The 15300-nt window shown below is 44.0% G+C and overlaps 2 protein-coding genes across 2 annotated transcripts in view; one reads left to right on the top strand and one right to left on the bottom strand.

The window, feature by feature from the left end:
• The window catches only part of kcna4 (potassium voltage-gated channel, shaker-related subfamily, member 4), a 257062-nt gene that overhangs the window by 147575 nt on the left and 94187 nt on the right, over positions 1 to 15300 (top strand). The gene's annotated exons all lie outside the window — the stretch shown is intronic.
• The window catches only part of lgr4 (leucine-rich repeat containing G protein-coupled receptor 4), an 80758-nt gene that overhangs the window by 30163 nt on the left and 35295 nt on the right, over positions 1 to 15300 (bottom strand). Inside the window, exons 3-4 of the mRNA XM_058381848.1 lie at positions 8387 to 8458; positions 4924 to 4995 (exon numbers count right to left, since the gene is read on the bottom strand). Of these exons, the coding sequence (XP_058237831.1) occupies positions 4924 to 4995; positions 8387 to 8458 (144 nt within the window). The remainder of the gene's footprint in view (positions 1 to 4923; positions 4996 to 8386; positions 8459 to 15300) is intronic.

The raw sequence follows: 15300 nt of genomic DNA, 5'->3' as shown, positions 1-15300 counted from the left end.
TGAGGAACGCGCAGAGCAGATCATCTGATCGGATATCGGCGGCGATCGCGAATCTAGCGTCTCGATAACATTTTCGTTCTGACCGCAAACATTTACACACAATTCTATACTTTACCGCCTGTCAGAGAAAAATACAGAGAACATAAGAGTCCTGTGATCTGACCTTGTGCCTGTGCCATGACATGAATCAAAAAATAAAAGGAGAAAAAGAAAAATATGGTACTGCAAGAAAAGTCAGGCTGGAACGTTCCAAAATCAACATTCCTGCAATGTTCTGAAAACATCTGTTGTAATAATAATTTGCCTCGCGATGTTATTATAACTTCGAGCACATTGTTGTTGAATCGGATTCCGCTGATTGGTTTTCGATGACGGCGGCTCCGATGTCGCTGAATTTCGGAGTAATGGGTTCGTTGTAGTACGTTTATTCTAATGCATACTTGTTTCTATAGCAACAGTGCATCTGGGAGGGACTTGTATAGCAGGCAATCTACGTAATCTACGCCTGGATTAAAAAGAGGGTGACGAAATAAAACACAGCAAGCGCGGAGCTTCATTAAAGAAGTCGTTTCCTTTATTATGGAAAGAGTCTCCGGTGTTAGCGTTCTGGTCTGAAAGCAAACTCGACAAGACTCCGTGGTTAAATGTTTATATGGCTACTTGCACATGAATTGGGTTGGGATTTGGACTGTGTTTATTTTTCCGGCATGTTGTTTAGAGCGGGTATATCTTTGACATCTAGGAGTTTCGTGAAATGTTCCCACAATTTTAGGCCACACTCCTTGCTCCTGAATGTTATCGTTAAGTACAGTGTACAACCCTTAAGGCTTTTACCTAATCAGTAGCCACTTCCTACTCCGAGTAAACACAAATACAACCTGCGCTTGTTAAGAGACCTTTACAGAGCCATGTACTAACCTTGGTTAAACATTGCCTTCGTGGGAAGACCGACACATTCTCCTGTTCACCCGGAGCATTTTGGGAAAGGACGTCTCCAAACAACACGTGTGCCAAAGAAAGTACGCGCATGCAGGTGCACCGGTGTTTCGGGGCGCGTGTTTGATTGATGCATGCTTTTCGACAGGACCTCTCCGAGATGTTTGTTACCTTAAGTGAGCGATGATCTCGGTGACACCTGCACTGGACGTGAACTCGGGTTCACTTACTAACCCCAGGCACAATTATGCATGCTTCACATCTAAGACGGTACAGCTTGTTTAGGGCTGATAAATAAACTGATAGTGGCCTCGGGTGTTGTTTCAGAAAGCCGGTATTTCTGTATTTTATGTAACTGTGATTACGGTTAGAATAAGAAAAACATGACTCTAATTTAGATTTCAGGGCTGATTTGTGGTGGAGAGATGAACATCAGGTAACAACTGCTGAAAAAGCAGTTTGTGCACAAGGAACAAATCTAGACATGTCTCACTCTCACACACACACACACACATTACAAGCACACTTACATACACACATGGGTGAAAGGCAGACAAAATAACCGAAGGCGCATTCTCTCAGAAATGGCAAACTTTCCTTTCATCCAATTTCATCGATTTTTTTTTTCTCATCATCTCTAACAGCCACTACTTCAACTGACACCGCCGTTATACAGCCACCTAGAAGAGAGGCAATTAACAGAAAATGATAGCACTTAATTGCCTTCTTGTCACAATATTGACTTTCTGGGCAACAAATGTTCATTTCACGCTATGTGACATGCGCAACAATTTCAAAAGTACAGCTGGCTACGTAATTAGGACTGTGGTTTAGGAAGTTGTCAGTGCCAAGAACAGCGAGAGGCTTCAAACGACTGGCGAATTCTCCCCACAGTAGCGCAGGAGCCCCTCGGCGCACTCACAGAAGCCCCGTCAGAGGCTTTGAAGTGTGCTGGAGCCTCACGTCTTGCTGATTTAAGCAGAAAGAATGAAATGAGAGTGGGATTTGAAGGAAGAGGTGTAGTGAGCTTCCTCCGCTTTCTGAGTGGGAGAATGCCGCAGGCTGCACTCATGGCACTGTAATTAAAAAGTGGCCTCACTACACTAACCAACCTGCAGGGGAAAGACATTCCTATTTCTTCCTGTTTCTTTACCTTTCCCCCAAATTTCCTCTTGGGGATCAATAAAGTACATCCATCAATCCATCCATCCATCGATCTAGCCACCCATCCAACCATCCATACATCCATCTATCCAATTATCCAATAATCGATCCATCCAGCCAACCACACACCCATCTATCTGTCTGTCCGTCCATCTATTCATCCATCCATCCCCTCAATTATCCACTTATCTATCCATCTATCCATCCATCTAACCCCATCCATCAATCCATCCATCCACCCACCAATCCATCAATCCATCCAACCACCACCAATCCATCAATCCATCCAACCACCCACCAATCCATCAATCCATCCAACCACCACCAATCCATCCATCCACTCAATTATCCATTAATCGATCCATCCAGCCAACCACACACCCATCTATCCATCTGTCCATCCATCTATTCATCCATCCATCCCCTCAATTATCCACTCATCTATCCATCCATCTAACCCCGTCCGTCCATCCATCCATCCATCCATCCACTCCATTATCCAACCAACTATCCACCCATCCATCCACTCCATTATCCAACCAACTATCCACCCATCCATCCACTCAATTATCCATTAATCAATCCATCCATACATCCATCCAACCCCATCCATTCACTTATCCATCCATCCATCCATCCATACAACTACTCAATTATCCATTAATCAGTCCATCCATCCATCCATCAAACAATCCATCCATCCATCCAGCCAACCACACACCCATCTATGCATCTGTCTCTCTGTCCATCCATCCACTCAATTATCCATCCATCCATCCATCCATCCATCCATCCATCCATCCATCCATTTATCCACCTACAATTTTTCAAAAAGAAAACTATTTTTCAAAAAGAAAATGCCATCAGGCAACAATCCAAAGCCCAGTCTGTCTGGGAGGTTTATATAAAGCATATTCTAATATACTGTTGCTCCTATAGTAACATTCACATGCACTTTTAATAAAGAGATAAAAAGAACCATGACATTTTGGAAGGAGTCTCCAGTGTCAGCGCTCTGTGAAACCCAGAGGCTGTAAAACTGTAATTTTAAAGTTTTCCAACCTGGAAAAGTCTTCAGGACTGAGGGCTTTGTGGTTTCTCTGTAACATGACAAGCTGCATTTTTTGTCTTATTAACTTCAAGAGGGAGAAAAGAAAAAGGCCAGTGAGGGAATGACTGCTTGTAGTTTTTAGAAGTGCCTGCAAGACCTAACTTGTTTCCTGAACGTTCCACAACCTTAACAAAAACTATAAATGGACAAAAGTATGAAGTGGCATTTTATTTAAATAAACAGAAAATGTTCATTTCTGGCAAGCTGCAGTTTTATAAGATGGCTAAAACTCGGGATGTGCTGTTATGGTAACTTTATGGTGTTTGTGGCCTGATATGAATGACGCTACATGTCACTGATCATTTTCCTATAAAAGCATGTCTGAAACTCTTTTATTTCTTAGAAAAGTTAAATGTAAACAAATACATGCGTGAATATGAAGTAAATCAACATGTTTCAATAGACCTGCATTAAAAGGGTTTTTTTAAATCCTTACTTGGACAAATAAACTGAAAGTTATGTTGAACAAAATAAAATAAAATAAAATAAAATAAAACATTTTAATATTAAATTAAATTTTAAATAAAATATTTTTAAAAAATGATGTCTGGCCACGGGCAGCACAGTGGCTTAGTGGTTAGCATTGTTGCCTCACAGCAAGAAGGTCCTGGGTTTGAATCCTGGGGTTGAACAGGCTGGGGCCTTTCTGTGTGGAGTTTGCATGTTCTCCCTATGCCTGCGTGGGTTTACTCTGGGTACTCCGGTTTCCTCCCACAGTCCAAAAAAAAAAACATGTACATTAGGTTGATTGGTAATTCTAAATTGCCCGTGTGTGTGGTTGTTTGTCTATGTCCCTGTGATGGACTGGTGATCTGTCCAGGGTGTACCCCTGCCTTTCACCCCATTTGCGCTGGGATAGGCTCCAGCAGACCCCCGTGACCCTAGGAATAAGCGGGTATAGACAATGAATGAATGTCTGGCCACAACACTTGTTTGTGATTGGATGCGTCTCCTGTCACTCATTTTACAGACACTATAAGGGCCAGGGGGCGGCGCTTCATGAAAATGGGTGGGACTCATTCAAATGTCGAACTCTCCTAACTGAGACCTACACTTGACAAAAAAAGAAGAAAAAAGAAACAAAAGGGGCGGGGGAAAAGACTAATCTTACCTAAAACACCTTAAAAACACTTAAGAAACGCTGCAATCTAAACATTTGAATGGTTTTCTTTTTGCTTTGAATGCAAATTTGAATAGGATTTAAATAGCAATACTGACAGCCCCAGAATACGTGTAGAAATGGGTCTGTGAGCGAATGGCTCTGTCTGTCTCTCTAAGCTGCCTATCCTTCCACCCAGACTAGACAGTGCTTAAGGGCAGAAGGTGTGTTGATGTACAGATTGTTAGGAGAATCTTGATCTAAGAACCGGGCCAAGTGTCTATGCCAGAATGCATTACTTCAGGTCCGAAGCGCTGGCCTCAGCCCCGCGGGGACACACAGCTGCAAAAAAACAAGTGAGCGAAGAAGGGAGTGGGGGTGGGATCTGGAGAGGTGATAACAACAGAGTTTTTATTTTTTTTCTTTTTCTTCGAATCCACAGCCGGTCCGGCTCTCACACTCAAACACACCTGAATCCATAAAACCATGTCCCAAGCTGATACAGAGAGTGTACATACACAAAATACACAACTCTGCCCATTTAAATGTCTGTGTGTGTTTAGATTAGAGGTGTGTGTGTGTGTGTGTGTGTGTGTGTGTGTGGGTTACTTACAGAGACTGCAGAGCATGAAGGTTTTTCAGAGCAGCACTGGGAACCGTCTTCAGCTGGTTATTCTGAAGCATGCTTTAAAAAAAAAGAAAGAAAGAAAACAGCAAGCGATTATTTCGACATACACTATATTGCCAAAAGTATTCGCTCACCTGCCTTGACTCGCATATGAACTTAAGTGACATCCCATTCCTAATCCATAGGGTTCAATATGACGTCGGTCCACCCTTTGCAGCTATAACAGCTTCAACTCTTCTGGGAAGGCTGTCCACAAGGTTTAGGAGTGTGTTTATGGGAATTTTTGACCATTCTTCCAGAAGCATTTGTGAGGTCACACACTGATGTTGGACGAGAAGGCCTGGCTCTCAGTCTCCGCTCTAATTCATCCCAAAGGTGTTCTATCGGGTTGAGGTCAGGACACTGTGCAGGCCAGTCAAGTTCATCCACACCAGACTCTGTCATCCATGTCTTTATGGACCTTGCTTTGTGCACTGGTGCACAGTCATGTTGGAAGAGGAAGGGGCCAGCTCCAAACTGTTCCCACAAAGTTGGGAGCATGGAATTGTCCAAAATGTCTTGGTATGCTGAAGCATTCAGAGTTCCTTTCACTGGAACTAAGGGGCCAAGCCCAGCTCCTGAAAAACAACCCCACACCATAATCCCTCCTCCACCAAACGTTACACTTGGCACAATGCAGTCAGACAAGTACCGTTCTCCTGGCAACCGCCAAACCCAGACTCGTCCATCAGATTGCCAGATGGAGAAGCGCGATTTGTCACTCCAGAGAACGCGTCTCCACTGCTCTAGAGTCCAGTGGCGGCGTGCTTTACACCACTGCATCCGACGCTTTGCATTGCACTTGGTGATGTATGGCTTGGATGCAGCTGCTCGGCCATGGAAACCCATTCCATGAAGCTCTCTGCGCACTGTTCTTGAGCTAATCTGAAGGCCACATGAAGTTTGGAGGTCTGTAGCGATTGACTCTGCAGAAAGTTGGCGACCTCTTCGCACTATGCGCCTCAGCATCCGCTGACCCCGCTCCGTCAGTTTACGTGGCCTACCACTTCGTGGCTGAGTTGCTGTCGTTCCCAAACACTTCCACGTTCTTATAATACAGCTGACAGTTGACTGTGGAATATTTAGGAGCGAGGAAATTTCACGACTGGATTTGTTGCACAGGTGGCATCCTATCACAGTTCCACACTGGAATTCACTGAGCTCCTGAGAGCGACCCATTCTTTCACAAATGTTTGTAAAAACAGTCTGCATGCCTAGGTGCTTGATTTTATACACCTGTGGCCATGGAAGTGATTGGAACACCTGATTCTGATTATTTGGATGGGTGAGCGAATACTTTTGGCAATATAGTGTATTTCAAAAATTCTGCTATCATAATTCTCCAGTTTGTCTATAAAACCCAAGTAGTGTGAAAAGTCAGCGGTGAATGGAGGCATGAGATTTGAAAGCAGTCGTGTGATGTTGTGGTACATAAATCCTGAAGAAAATATGTTATGCTCTAAAGTGGATTAATTTATATCATTTACCGTAGAGTCCAAAACTCCAGTTTGCTGGATAATTGTGATTTGGATGATCGTATGTGTAATAAAGCATAGCTACGGAAAAGTCGGATAGGCCTGTGTGTGTGTGTGTGTGTGTGTGTGTACAGAATGAGCTAATCGCAGTCCACATCTCTCTTCCTTTCTCCTATTATCAGCCCACTTCGGCGTCACTCGAGTGCCACAAGCCGCAAGGACAAACCTTTTACCCTAAACCAAACCACGCTGAAAGGCTCGTGCTAACAAAAAGCACTTTGTCTGACACAGGGCTGGAGTCTGCATCCTGCTGTATTTTGTTATTTACTTATTTAATATAACATCACTTAAGCAAGCCAAGTACACTCAGGATTTGGGTTTGTGATTGCAGATAATGGAGCAACATTAAGAGCAAAAGCACAGCATGCGGCTTAGTTCATATGTTTGCTTCTGTTTCACAACTGATCATTCATCTTCAGGAAGAGCTTCATCCTGGTCAAGGACGCAATCCATCCCAGGAACAGTGGGCGTGTGGTGGGAATACAGCCCGGATGAGCAGCTAAGTCCATTCCGGGATGCCATACACACACACACACACCTCGGGGCATTACACAGCAGGCAATCCATCTCCTGGCATGTTTCCTGAGAGAAACCTGGAGTAAAGCCACCTGACAGAACATGTCAACATCTACACACAGTACCCCAAGCTCAGGGTCAAACCCTGGAGCTGTGTAGCAGAAACCCAGCAGCTGTATCATTTGTCTAGGTTTCCTTCGATTTCTACAAAGATGACATCTGGAAAACATGGATGTGTCCTACAGCAGGACCGAAATCCGAAACATCACTGTAGAACAAGAACAAAGAGGAGCGGGTGCCAATATTAATACTAACTGAGAGGATCTAACTGATGTCCAAAGCATACAAAACAAGTTAATAGAATATTCGTATCGCATTCAAGATGGAAAAAGCAAACGTTTGGATTGGAATCATCATTAATCATTATGATACTATTAAAAACGTAACACACACTTACTTGTGCACAACCTTTTTATTATGTTTGTTAATTGTTCCCAGCTTGCTCACGGGAATGTAGCAAGATGTGGGAATTTTTTTGTTCGTGTTGTTACACATAGTTCCCCCCCTTTTTTTAACGACTTGATCCAGGCTCTTTAAACCAAGATGAGTCATTCCTTACTTTTCTCGATTTTCATTGTCCTGCGATTACGAAAGTAAATCGCATTCAAATACCAGTCATTTTCTACAAACAGTCTTAAGCAGCGATTCACTGGCTTCTTCCTGTGTCTGATCAGACGTGTTGGTCTGAGCTCCTCGGTCGAAATCCTTCCTGGTGTCAAACTGGTGAGGTTTATCTCGGGTGATTAGACCTGTATAACCGTGGGCGGAGTCGGAGTCCGGGTGCATCACGGGGTCAATGTGCAGGCCAGAAGGAGGACAGGAAGACGGAAATAGAGCTTTATGCAAAGCAGAGCCGAGGCGACGCGGACGGACGATAAGCTTCGACAGAACTGGCTCGCCAAACACCTTAAGGACAAAGCCGTTACATCATTACGCACACATACCGGAGCAGGGAGCCAGGATAGGAAAGAAGGAGATAAAGAGACATGCAGATAGACACAGATAGAGAGACAGAGCTTGAGCTTGTCCTGAGGCCTAGCCTTAATCAGCACTGAGGCATGCTGGGAGGCCCTTCTCCATCCCGGTGACAGACCTGAAGATCCTGTAGTGGTCAGATTCCTGTTAGTCACTCGAAGCTATTTGGGAACTCAACACTCCACCTGCTGCCTGTGATCAGCAGACGGAGACACGGAGCCGGGGAACACGTCCTCCATCAATACTGCCACTCGTTCCGTCTGTCACTAATAATAACAGGCTTTCCGATTTGAGCCGTGTGTGTGTGTGTGTGGAATACTTACAGAACTTTGAGCTGGTGGAGTCCAGACAGAGCTTCAGGGTGGATGAAAGTAAGATCGTTACCCGCTAATCTCCTACAAAGACAACAAAAGAAGAAAGAAAAGGGAGACAACGCTTGAGTAATTATTACAGCAATGATATATTTGTTTGGTATTACATTTCATTTTATTTCTAATCATCGCATCATCATCATCATCCAGGAACCCAATCCATATATCAAGATCTAGCTATAGTTGCCGATCAGCTTAAAGCAGCCGTCTGTAAGTTGCAGAGCTCTCTGCTGCCCTACTCCATGATATCCTCCACTATTCCTGCCCTGTGCATTGACATACTCTTTTCTCCTTTTACAGAAAAGAGGTGGATCTGAACCACATCTTTTCCTGAGCTCATTTCTGGGCCAGAAATAATGTAAAGCAAAAGCCTGAAAATCAGGCGGATGAAATGCATCACAATATAAGTAATTTTGTTTAGATATTATATACCTGTACAATTCAAACACCTTGTAAATATTACTCACTGCACCTTTAAAGTTCACAGTGACAGCATTTTAAATCAAATCATTATGATCAGGGGAAAAAAAAGGGTAAACAACATACTTCAACCCGGGATGAACGGAACCTAGCAGGAAAAAAGTAAAGGCATGATGAAGGAAAAGTGACAAGCAGATACTAGCATCAGGCCTTGGCCTGGTCAGATGCACACAGCTCTGCTCTGCACTGAGTCTCCATGGCTGTTATCAGGTCTATGCTGTCAGCGTCTGTGTCCGTGTGTGTGTCTGGAACTTGTTGTGTGGACGATAAGCTCTCTGCCCGAACTTCCCTCCCGACCAAAATACCTTCCGAGGTGGCAGAATGTGGTGGAACGGTGTGAGCGGACATGTTTGAGGCCAAAAACCTGCCAGCTAATTAAAATCCTTCTCGTCTCGCGTACACACACACACACACACACACACACTCACACAAACGTGTGCTCGCATGCACACACGCTCACACACAGCAACACCTGCTAATCACACATGGAGTGTGACGAGAGGAATTCTCTTTTCTAGCTCCACTTATAAATTCTCGCAGCTTTCTTTTGAGATGAACGTATAAATCGTCCACGTGCGGTCATCGTCCACGTGCGGTCATCTGGAAGGTCTACTGTCAACTGGACTTCTTCATAGTTAGATTGAATCGTTTCACCACTGAGGGAAGTTGGCACAAATTTATGTCCTCCAGGGTCAATTTATTTCCTCCCCTTAGGTTTTCACGCTGCTCTTTCATCCATCCCCAAGAAGATCAAGACCTCAACACACATCCACTAAGAAAGTCACACATAAGGACTCCCCTCATCCACTCTCACATTCTCTGATCATTAACCTTAATACTTCTACCTTACTCTCATTCTTTCGGGTCGTTACCTCCTAAACGACTCCCTTTACTCCTAACGACTCCTCCCATTCTTACCTCCCCTTGTTCTGTTAACAAGGCCACCCAGGCAGGAGAGGATCATTGACCATGGAGGACATAGATTCGTTGAATCCTGCCAACTTTCCTCAGACTGAAGAAGCTGCTCAGATGAGTAGAGAGACGTTTCGATCTAATTTGCACTTGTCACATATACATTACTGCACAGTGAAATTCTTTCTTTGCATATCCCATCCTTGGAGGTTTGGGGTCAGAGCCCAGGGTCAGCACAATTAGAGTGGGAAGGGGTTATGGGCGGTGCTGGGGCTTGAACCCCAATCTTCTGGTCAATGACCCAGAGCCTTAACCACTCGAGCTACCACCGCCCTGCATACATCGGTACCATGTGACCTGCAGCATGCTACATGTCCTTTTTGTGTGACCGCATCATTCCTCGCTGTGTTACACTGTACTGAGTTTAATTCTTTTTAATTCTTTCTGCTCATCAGCACCGACATGCTCACAAGAATCCAGAACATAACAGGATGGTGTTACGACTATGTGAATTAATCACGTTCACTCAACATATCTGGAATGAGCAATTATCAACTTGTTTAAATTCAATTTTAAGTCGAAGCAGTTCAATCATTTTATGATGAGAAACTTAATCATTTTATTTAATTCATGCTAAACTATACATAAGTTCTTTTAAATCAGATTATTTTTTTCAGTGCACCTCTTCTCTCTCTCTCTCTCTCTCTCTTTCCCTTCATCTGTCTCTTCTCCCCCTTCTCTCTCTCCGTCCATCATCGTTCTCTCTCTCTCATTCTCCCTCTCCCTCTATCTCTCTCTGCACCCCCCCATCTGTCTCTCTGTCCCCTTCTCTCTCTCCCTCCATCTGTCACTCTTTCTCTCTCGTTCTCTTTCTCCCTCCATATCTGTCACTCTCTTTCTCTCTTGCTCTCTCTCCATCTTTCCCTTCATCTGTCCCTCTCCCCTTCTCTCTCTCCATCCATCTCTGTCTTCATCGTTCTCTCTTTTCCTCCATCTCTCTCTCTCTCTCTCATTCTCTCCCTCCCTCCATTTCTCTCTCCTTCTTTTTCTCTCTCATTCTCTCTCTTTCTCTCTCTCTCACTCTCTAACTCGCTCTCAGTCACTCATCCCAGGAATGTAGTCCACGCTGTAAATCTGTCTTTCCGACGCGAAGCTGATCCTGATTCCTTTTTTATTCTGTTATCAATGCAAGCTGTTGAACTAGAGACTGTTCAGAACTGTGTGCTTGCGTTGTTACACGGTAATACATACTGCTGCACTGTAACACAGATAAAACTGGGCTTAAAGCTAATCTACACCCGGATGATGTAAGCGGCTTCACACGCATCCCGAAAGCAAATGATGAAACCTGAGGACTAGCAGGTTGTACTGTAAGCCCTGTAACTACTGCATAAAGAGCGGCAAGGAGACGGCCACTGATTAACGTGTCACTGGCTAACACGTCTAAGTCTGACTAAATGCAGGCCTGAGCACTGCTAGTACAATCACAAGCCTGGTGCCACGATTCGCTCATTTTACTCATATTTGATTTGTGTTTAATATTTCTTGGCAATCAATGTTGTGCATCAATACTTCGGTCATCCATTATCACTTATTATCCATTATCAGTGCTTTCTTTTGATCGTTTTGTTTTTTCTTCTACAGTCTTATAGCACATGCTAGCCAGAGAGAGGGTGAAGAAGAGAAGAAAGAAGCGTAAAACGGCTTTAACTGGGAGGCTGAGGACATGACAGCAGCATCTTATCAGCAGGGATGATCATAGGGGTGCAGATCTACAGCACTGAGGCTCAGAGTACCACACACACACACACACATCCTAAGAAAAACAAGACAGTGGAAGGATTCCTCAAGCAAGCGTGCGTTTACTTTCCCGCTTGCTTTCCACGAAAGCCCCGAATACTGTTTACGTATGAGGAGTAACTGTGCAGCGAGCGCTAACGCATCTGGTAGCCGTGTGCATTCCGCTCTATACACACCAGCTACACAACAGCTCATGGCCTTTCACTCTCGCTCTGGTTTGGCCGAGCCTCAAAGCCACCAATTAAGGTCATTCGCGCACACACACACACACACACGCACACGCTCCTCTGTGCAGGGCGGTTAGGTTCTCTGGGCTCTGGAGACGACATCCCTGATCTTTATTTGCCTGCAGCTCATGTAATCTGGGTTCTGCGGTCACTGGGCTCGGCTGTACAGGCCATCTTCGGGGGAACAGCTGTGCAGCAAGTCAGCGCTTAAGGAAACGCTGCTAGGATATCAGACAACTCCTAAACTAGCGCAGTGCACTTTCGAGAGAAAGGAGTTCAAAAATAACCTGAAATTTCACCGAATACAGAATTCTGATCATGACAAATTACAGCTGGTTCCAAATAATTATGTGTCTCTTTTTTTAACGAAACCAAAATCGGTGTGTTTCCTGTAGACGATGATTAATATTCATGAAGACCGCTCCATTTTCTCTGCTCTGTTATATAATAATAAATAAATAAAAAATCTATAGGAAACATGACATATTTAGGTAGAAATTATGCTCAAATTTCCATTCCACTGGAGCATAAATATCTGATTAAAGTAAAAATTCCTGGCAGAAAACTAGAGACACAAAAAGCAAAGACGAATCCCATTACAATATTAGAAAACATTTCTCCAATGTGTCAAGATACACTATATGTCCAAAATATGTGGACACCTGACCATCACAGCCATATGTGCTTGCTGAGTATCTCATTCCAGATTTATCTCCTCTTTCCTGTTATAATATCCTCCACGCTTAGGAGAAGGTTTTCCATCACATGTTGGAGTTTTGCTGTGGGGATTTGTGTTCATTCAGCTACAAGAGTATTAGTGAGATCAGGCTCCGATGTCAGGTTCAGTCGGTGTTCCAGTTCATCCCAAAGGTGTTCAGTGGGGTTGAGTCAGAGTGAGGGCTCTGTGCAGGACACTCAAGGTTTAACCAGTTTCAACCTTAACACATCATATCTCCATGGAGTTTGCTTTGTTTCATTGGGAAAGAAGCAGATATGAATGCGATGGTCAGGTTTCCACATACCTTTACCCATGTCAGTCATACACCGATCAGGCATAACATTATGACCAGTGACAGGTGAAGTGAATAACACTGATGATCTCCTCATCATGGCACCTGTTAGTGGGTGGGATATATTAGGCAGCAAGTCAACATTTTTTCCTCAAAGTTGATGTGTTAGAAGCAGGAAAAATGGGCAAGCGTAAGGATTTGAGCGAGTTTGATGAAGGGACAGATTGTGATGGCTAGACGACTGGATCAGAGCATCTCCAAAACTGCAGCTCTTGTGGGGTGTTCCCGGTCTACAGTGGTCAGTATCTATCAAAAGCGGTCCAAGGAAGGAACAGTGGTGAACCGGTGACAGGGTCATGGGCGTCCAAGGCTCGTTGATGCACTTGGGGAGCGAAGGCTGGCCCGTGTGATCCGATCTAACAGACGAGCTACTGTTGCTCAATTTGCCGAAGAAGTTAATGCTGGTTCTGATAGAAAGGTGTCAGAATACACAGTGCAGGACGGGTCAGGGCTGTTCTGGCAGCAAAAAGGAGACCAACCCAATATTAGGCAGGGGTTGATAATCTCAATAGTGTAAAAGTAAGAAAGCCTGCTTTCAGAGACACCAGTTGCACGTCGTTATCCAGTTCCACTCAGCTAGTTTCGAGTCAGATCCACGGTTGCATGCTAGCTCTGAGGTGAACGTGGAGGGGAAACGTCCTCGATGCTGCTGTAGATATCACGTCCTCCATGCACTGTTCAGCTGTAAGGAGCTTTCACGCTGTGCTGCTTGCTCTAACATTCAGAATCCGTGCTTTCAGCTTGGCTCATGCGAGATTTTAGGAACGGGTATGATCTTAAAGTCTCCATGAAATCTAAACTAAAAAATGTTTTGCGGATTCGAGTATAAATATTTTAGCCTTAAGGGCTGTCTATAAGCCTAGTGTGTAAAATTCACATTCATTGAAATTTCTCTCTTCCACCAATACAAATCCACAGTTCTAATGACATCATCAGACTTTCGTCCAATCAAACGATCTCTTCAAGCTATCCCTACTGGCAGAGATGCCACATGCACAGTAAGTATTTTACTTGACAATTATCAATGAAAACGATCAAAATGACTTCAATGTTAGTCAGCGACTAGAGATATTAGATATCAGTATGTCAGTCGCAGGCTGTGAGGTAAGCTTGGCTATTTAAATAGAGGGTGGAGCCACTGGATATGCCCCGCCCTGACTTCTTGTTTTAGTGGAAATTAGAACTTCATAGGGATGTTTGTATTTTGCACATTTATTGCATGTTTTGCATATTGTTGTTAACTGTGTAGACTTAAAAAAAAGCACTGACGTTATGAATAAATAAATAAATATATATAAATAAAATAAAACAAAGAGAGACATCCTGAATCAGTCAGAGGTTTAGCTACAGAAATGATGACAAGTGTATTTTTACATATTTATCTATCAGGCTGAATGTGCTGGAAATGGGAAATGGCGTGTGTGTGTATGTTGCATTGCGTGACTCTGAGGTTCCAAATGTTTCTCTGTGGTGCTGTGGGTTTGTCCCTCCCTCTCATTAAGTCTGCCTGAAGGACACCAGCCACAGGTCACACACACACACACACACAAACTGCAACGTAATGAGTGCTGCACTAATGACTACACTAATGAAACGACAGAAATGACTCTTTAAATGCACGGATTCGTCGTACATCTTTCTCTCATTAAACCCGTCTGTCTTTCACTAATCCAGTGCTGAAGAAGAATGAAGGTGAACTCATGACCCAGGATCATGAGCCCTTTAGAACCCACTGAACCGATGACAACCCAAAACAAATGTACGGATTTTTTTTTTTTTTTCACAAAAAAACCCGTCCTCGTGAACTCTGCCTGTCCCAGGAACCATTGTTTTGCCCTCTTCCTTCCTGCCTCGCATTCCTCGGCACAAAGCGCTGAAAAGTAAATTGCTCTCTGACAAAGCGTTCGAAGGCCCCGTGTTTGGGAAAGAAGGTGCAGAGATTGGGGTGGCTGAAAGATGGGAGCGGGCGTAAGAAAACACACTCCTGTCTTGAAAAGAAAAGAGGAGGGAAGAGAAGAAAAGCCAAGGATAACAATGCGGAGGCTTTTAGGAGCTGGTCATCGGGGCCGTCTGGGAGTGGCGCTACCTGCTATCAGGTAGACAGATGATATCTGCGCTTCCCACACGGCTGGCGCAGATGGACAGACGCAGAGCGACTGCGAGAGCCAGACACACGCCTCTAGATTAGACTCATCTCGGGCGGATGTTCTAATTCTCTGGCCATGATAAACAAAAATCAGTGTAAACTGATCAGAGCATGGAAAAGGACGTTCAAGTGCGGAGAAAACTTCATGCACTCTGAGTGCTGTGACATTATTAACCAGAAAATTAAATTAAATTAAATTAAATTAAATTAAATTATATTAAATTAAATTAA

Source organism: Hemibagrus wyckioides, linkage group LG27 (genome assembly GCF_019097595.1).
Source record: "Hemibagrus wyckioides isolate EC202008001 linkage group LG27, SWU_Hwy_1.0, whole genome shotgun sequence".
Taxonomy (NCBI): Eukaryota; Metazoa; Chordata; class Actinopteri; order Siluriformes; family Bagridae; genus Hemibagrus; species Hemibagrus wyckioides.
This window is presented reverse-complemented; position numbering and strand designations above follow the sequence as displayed.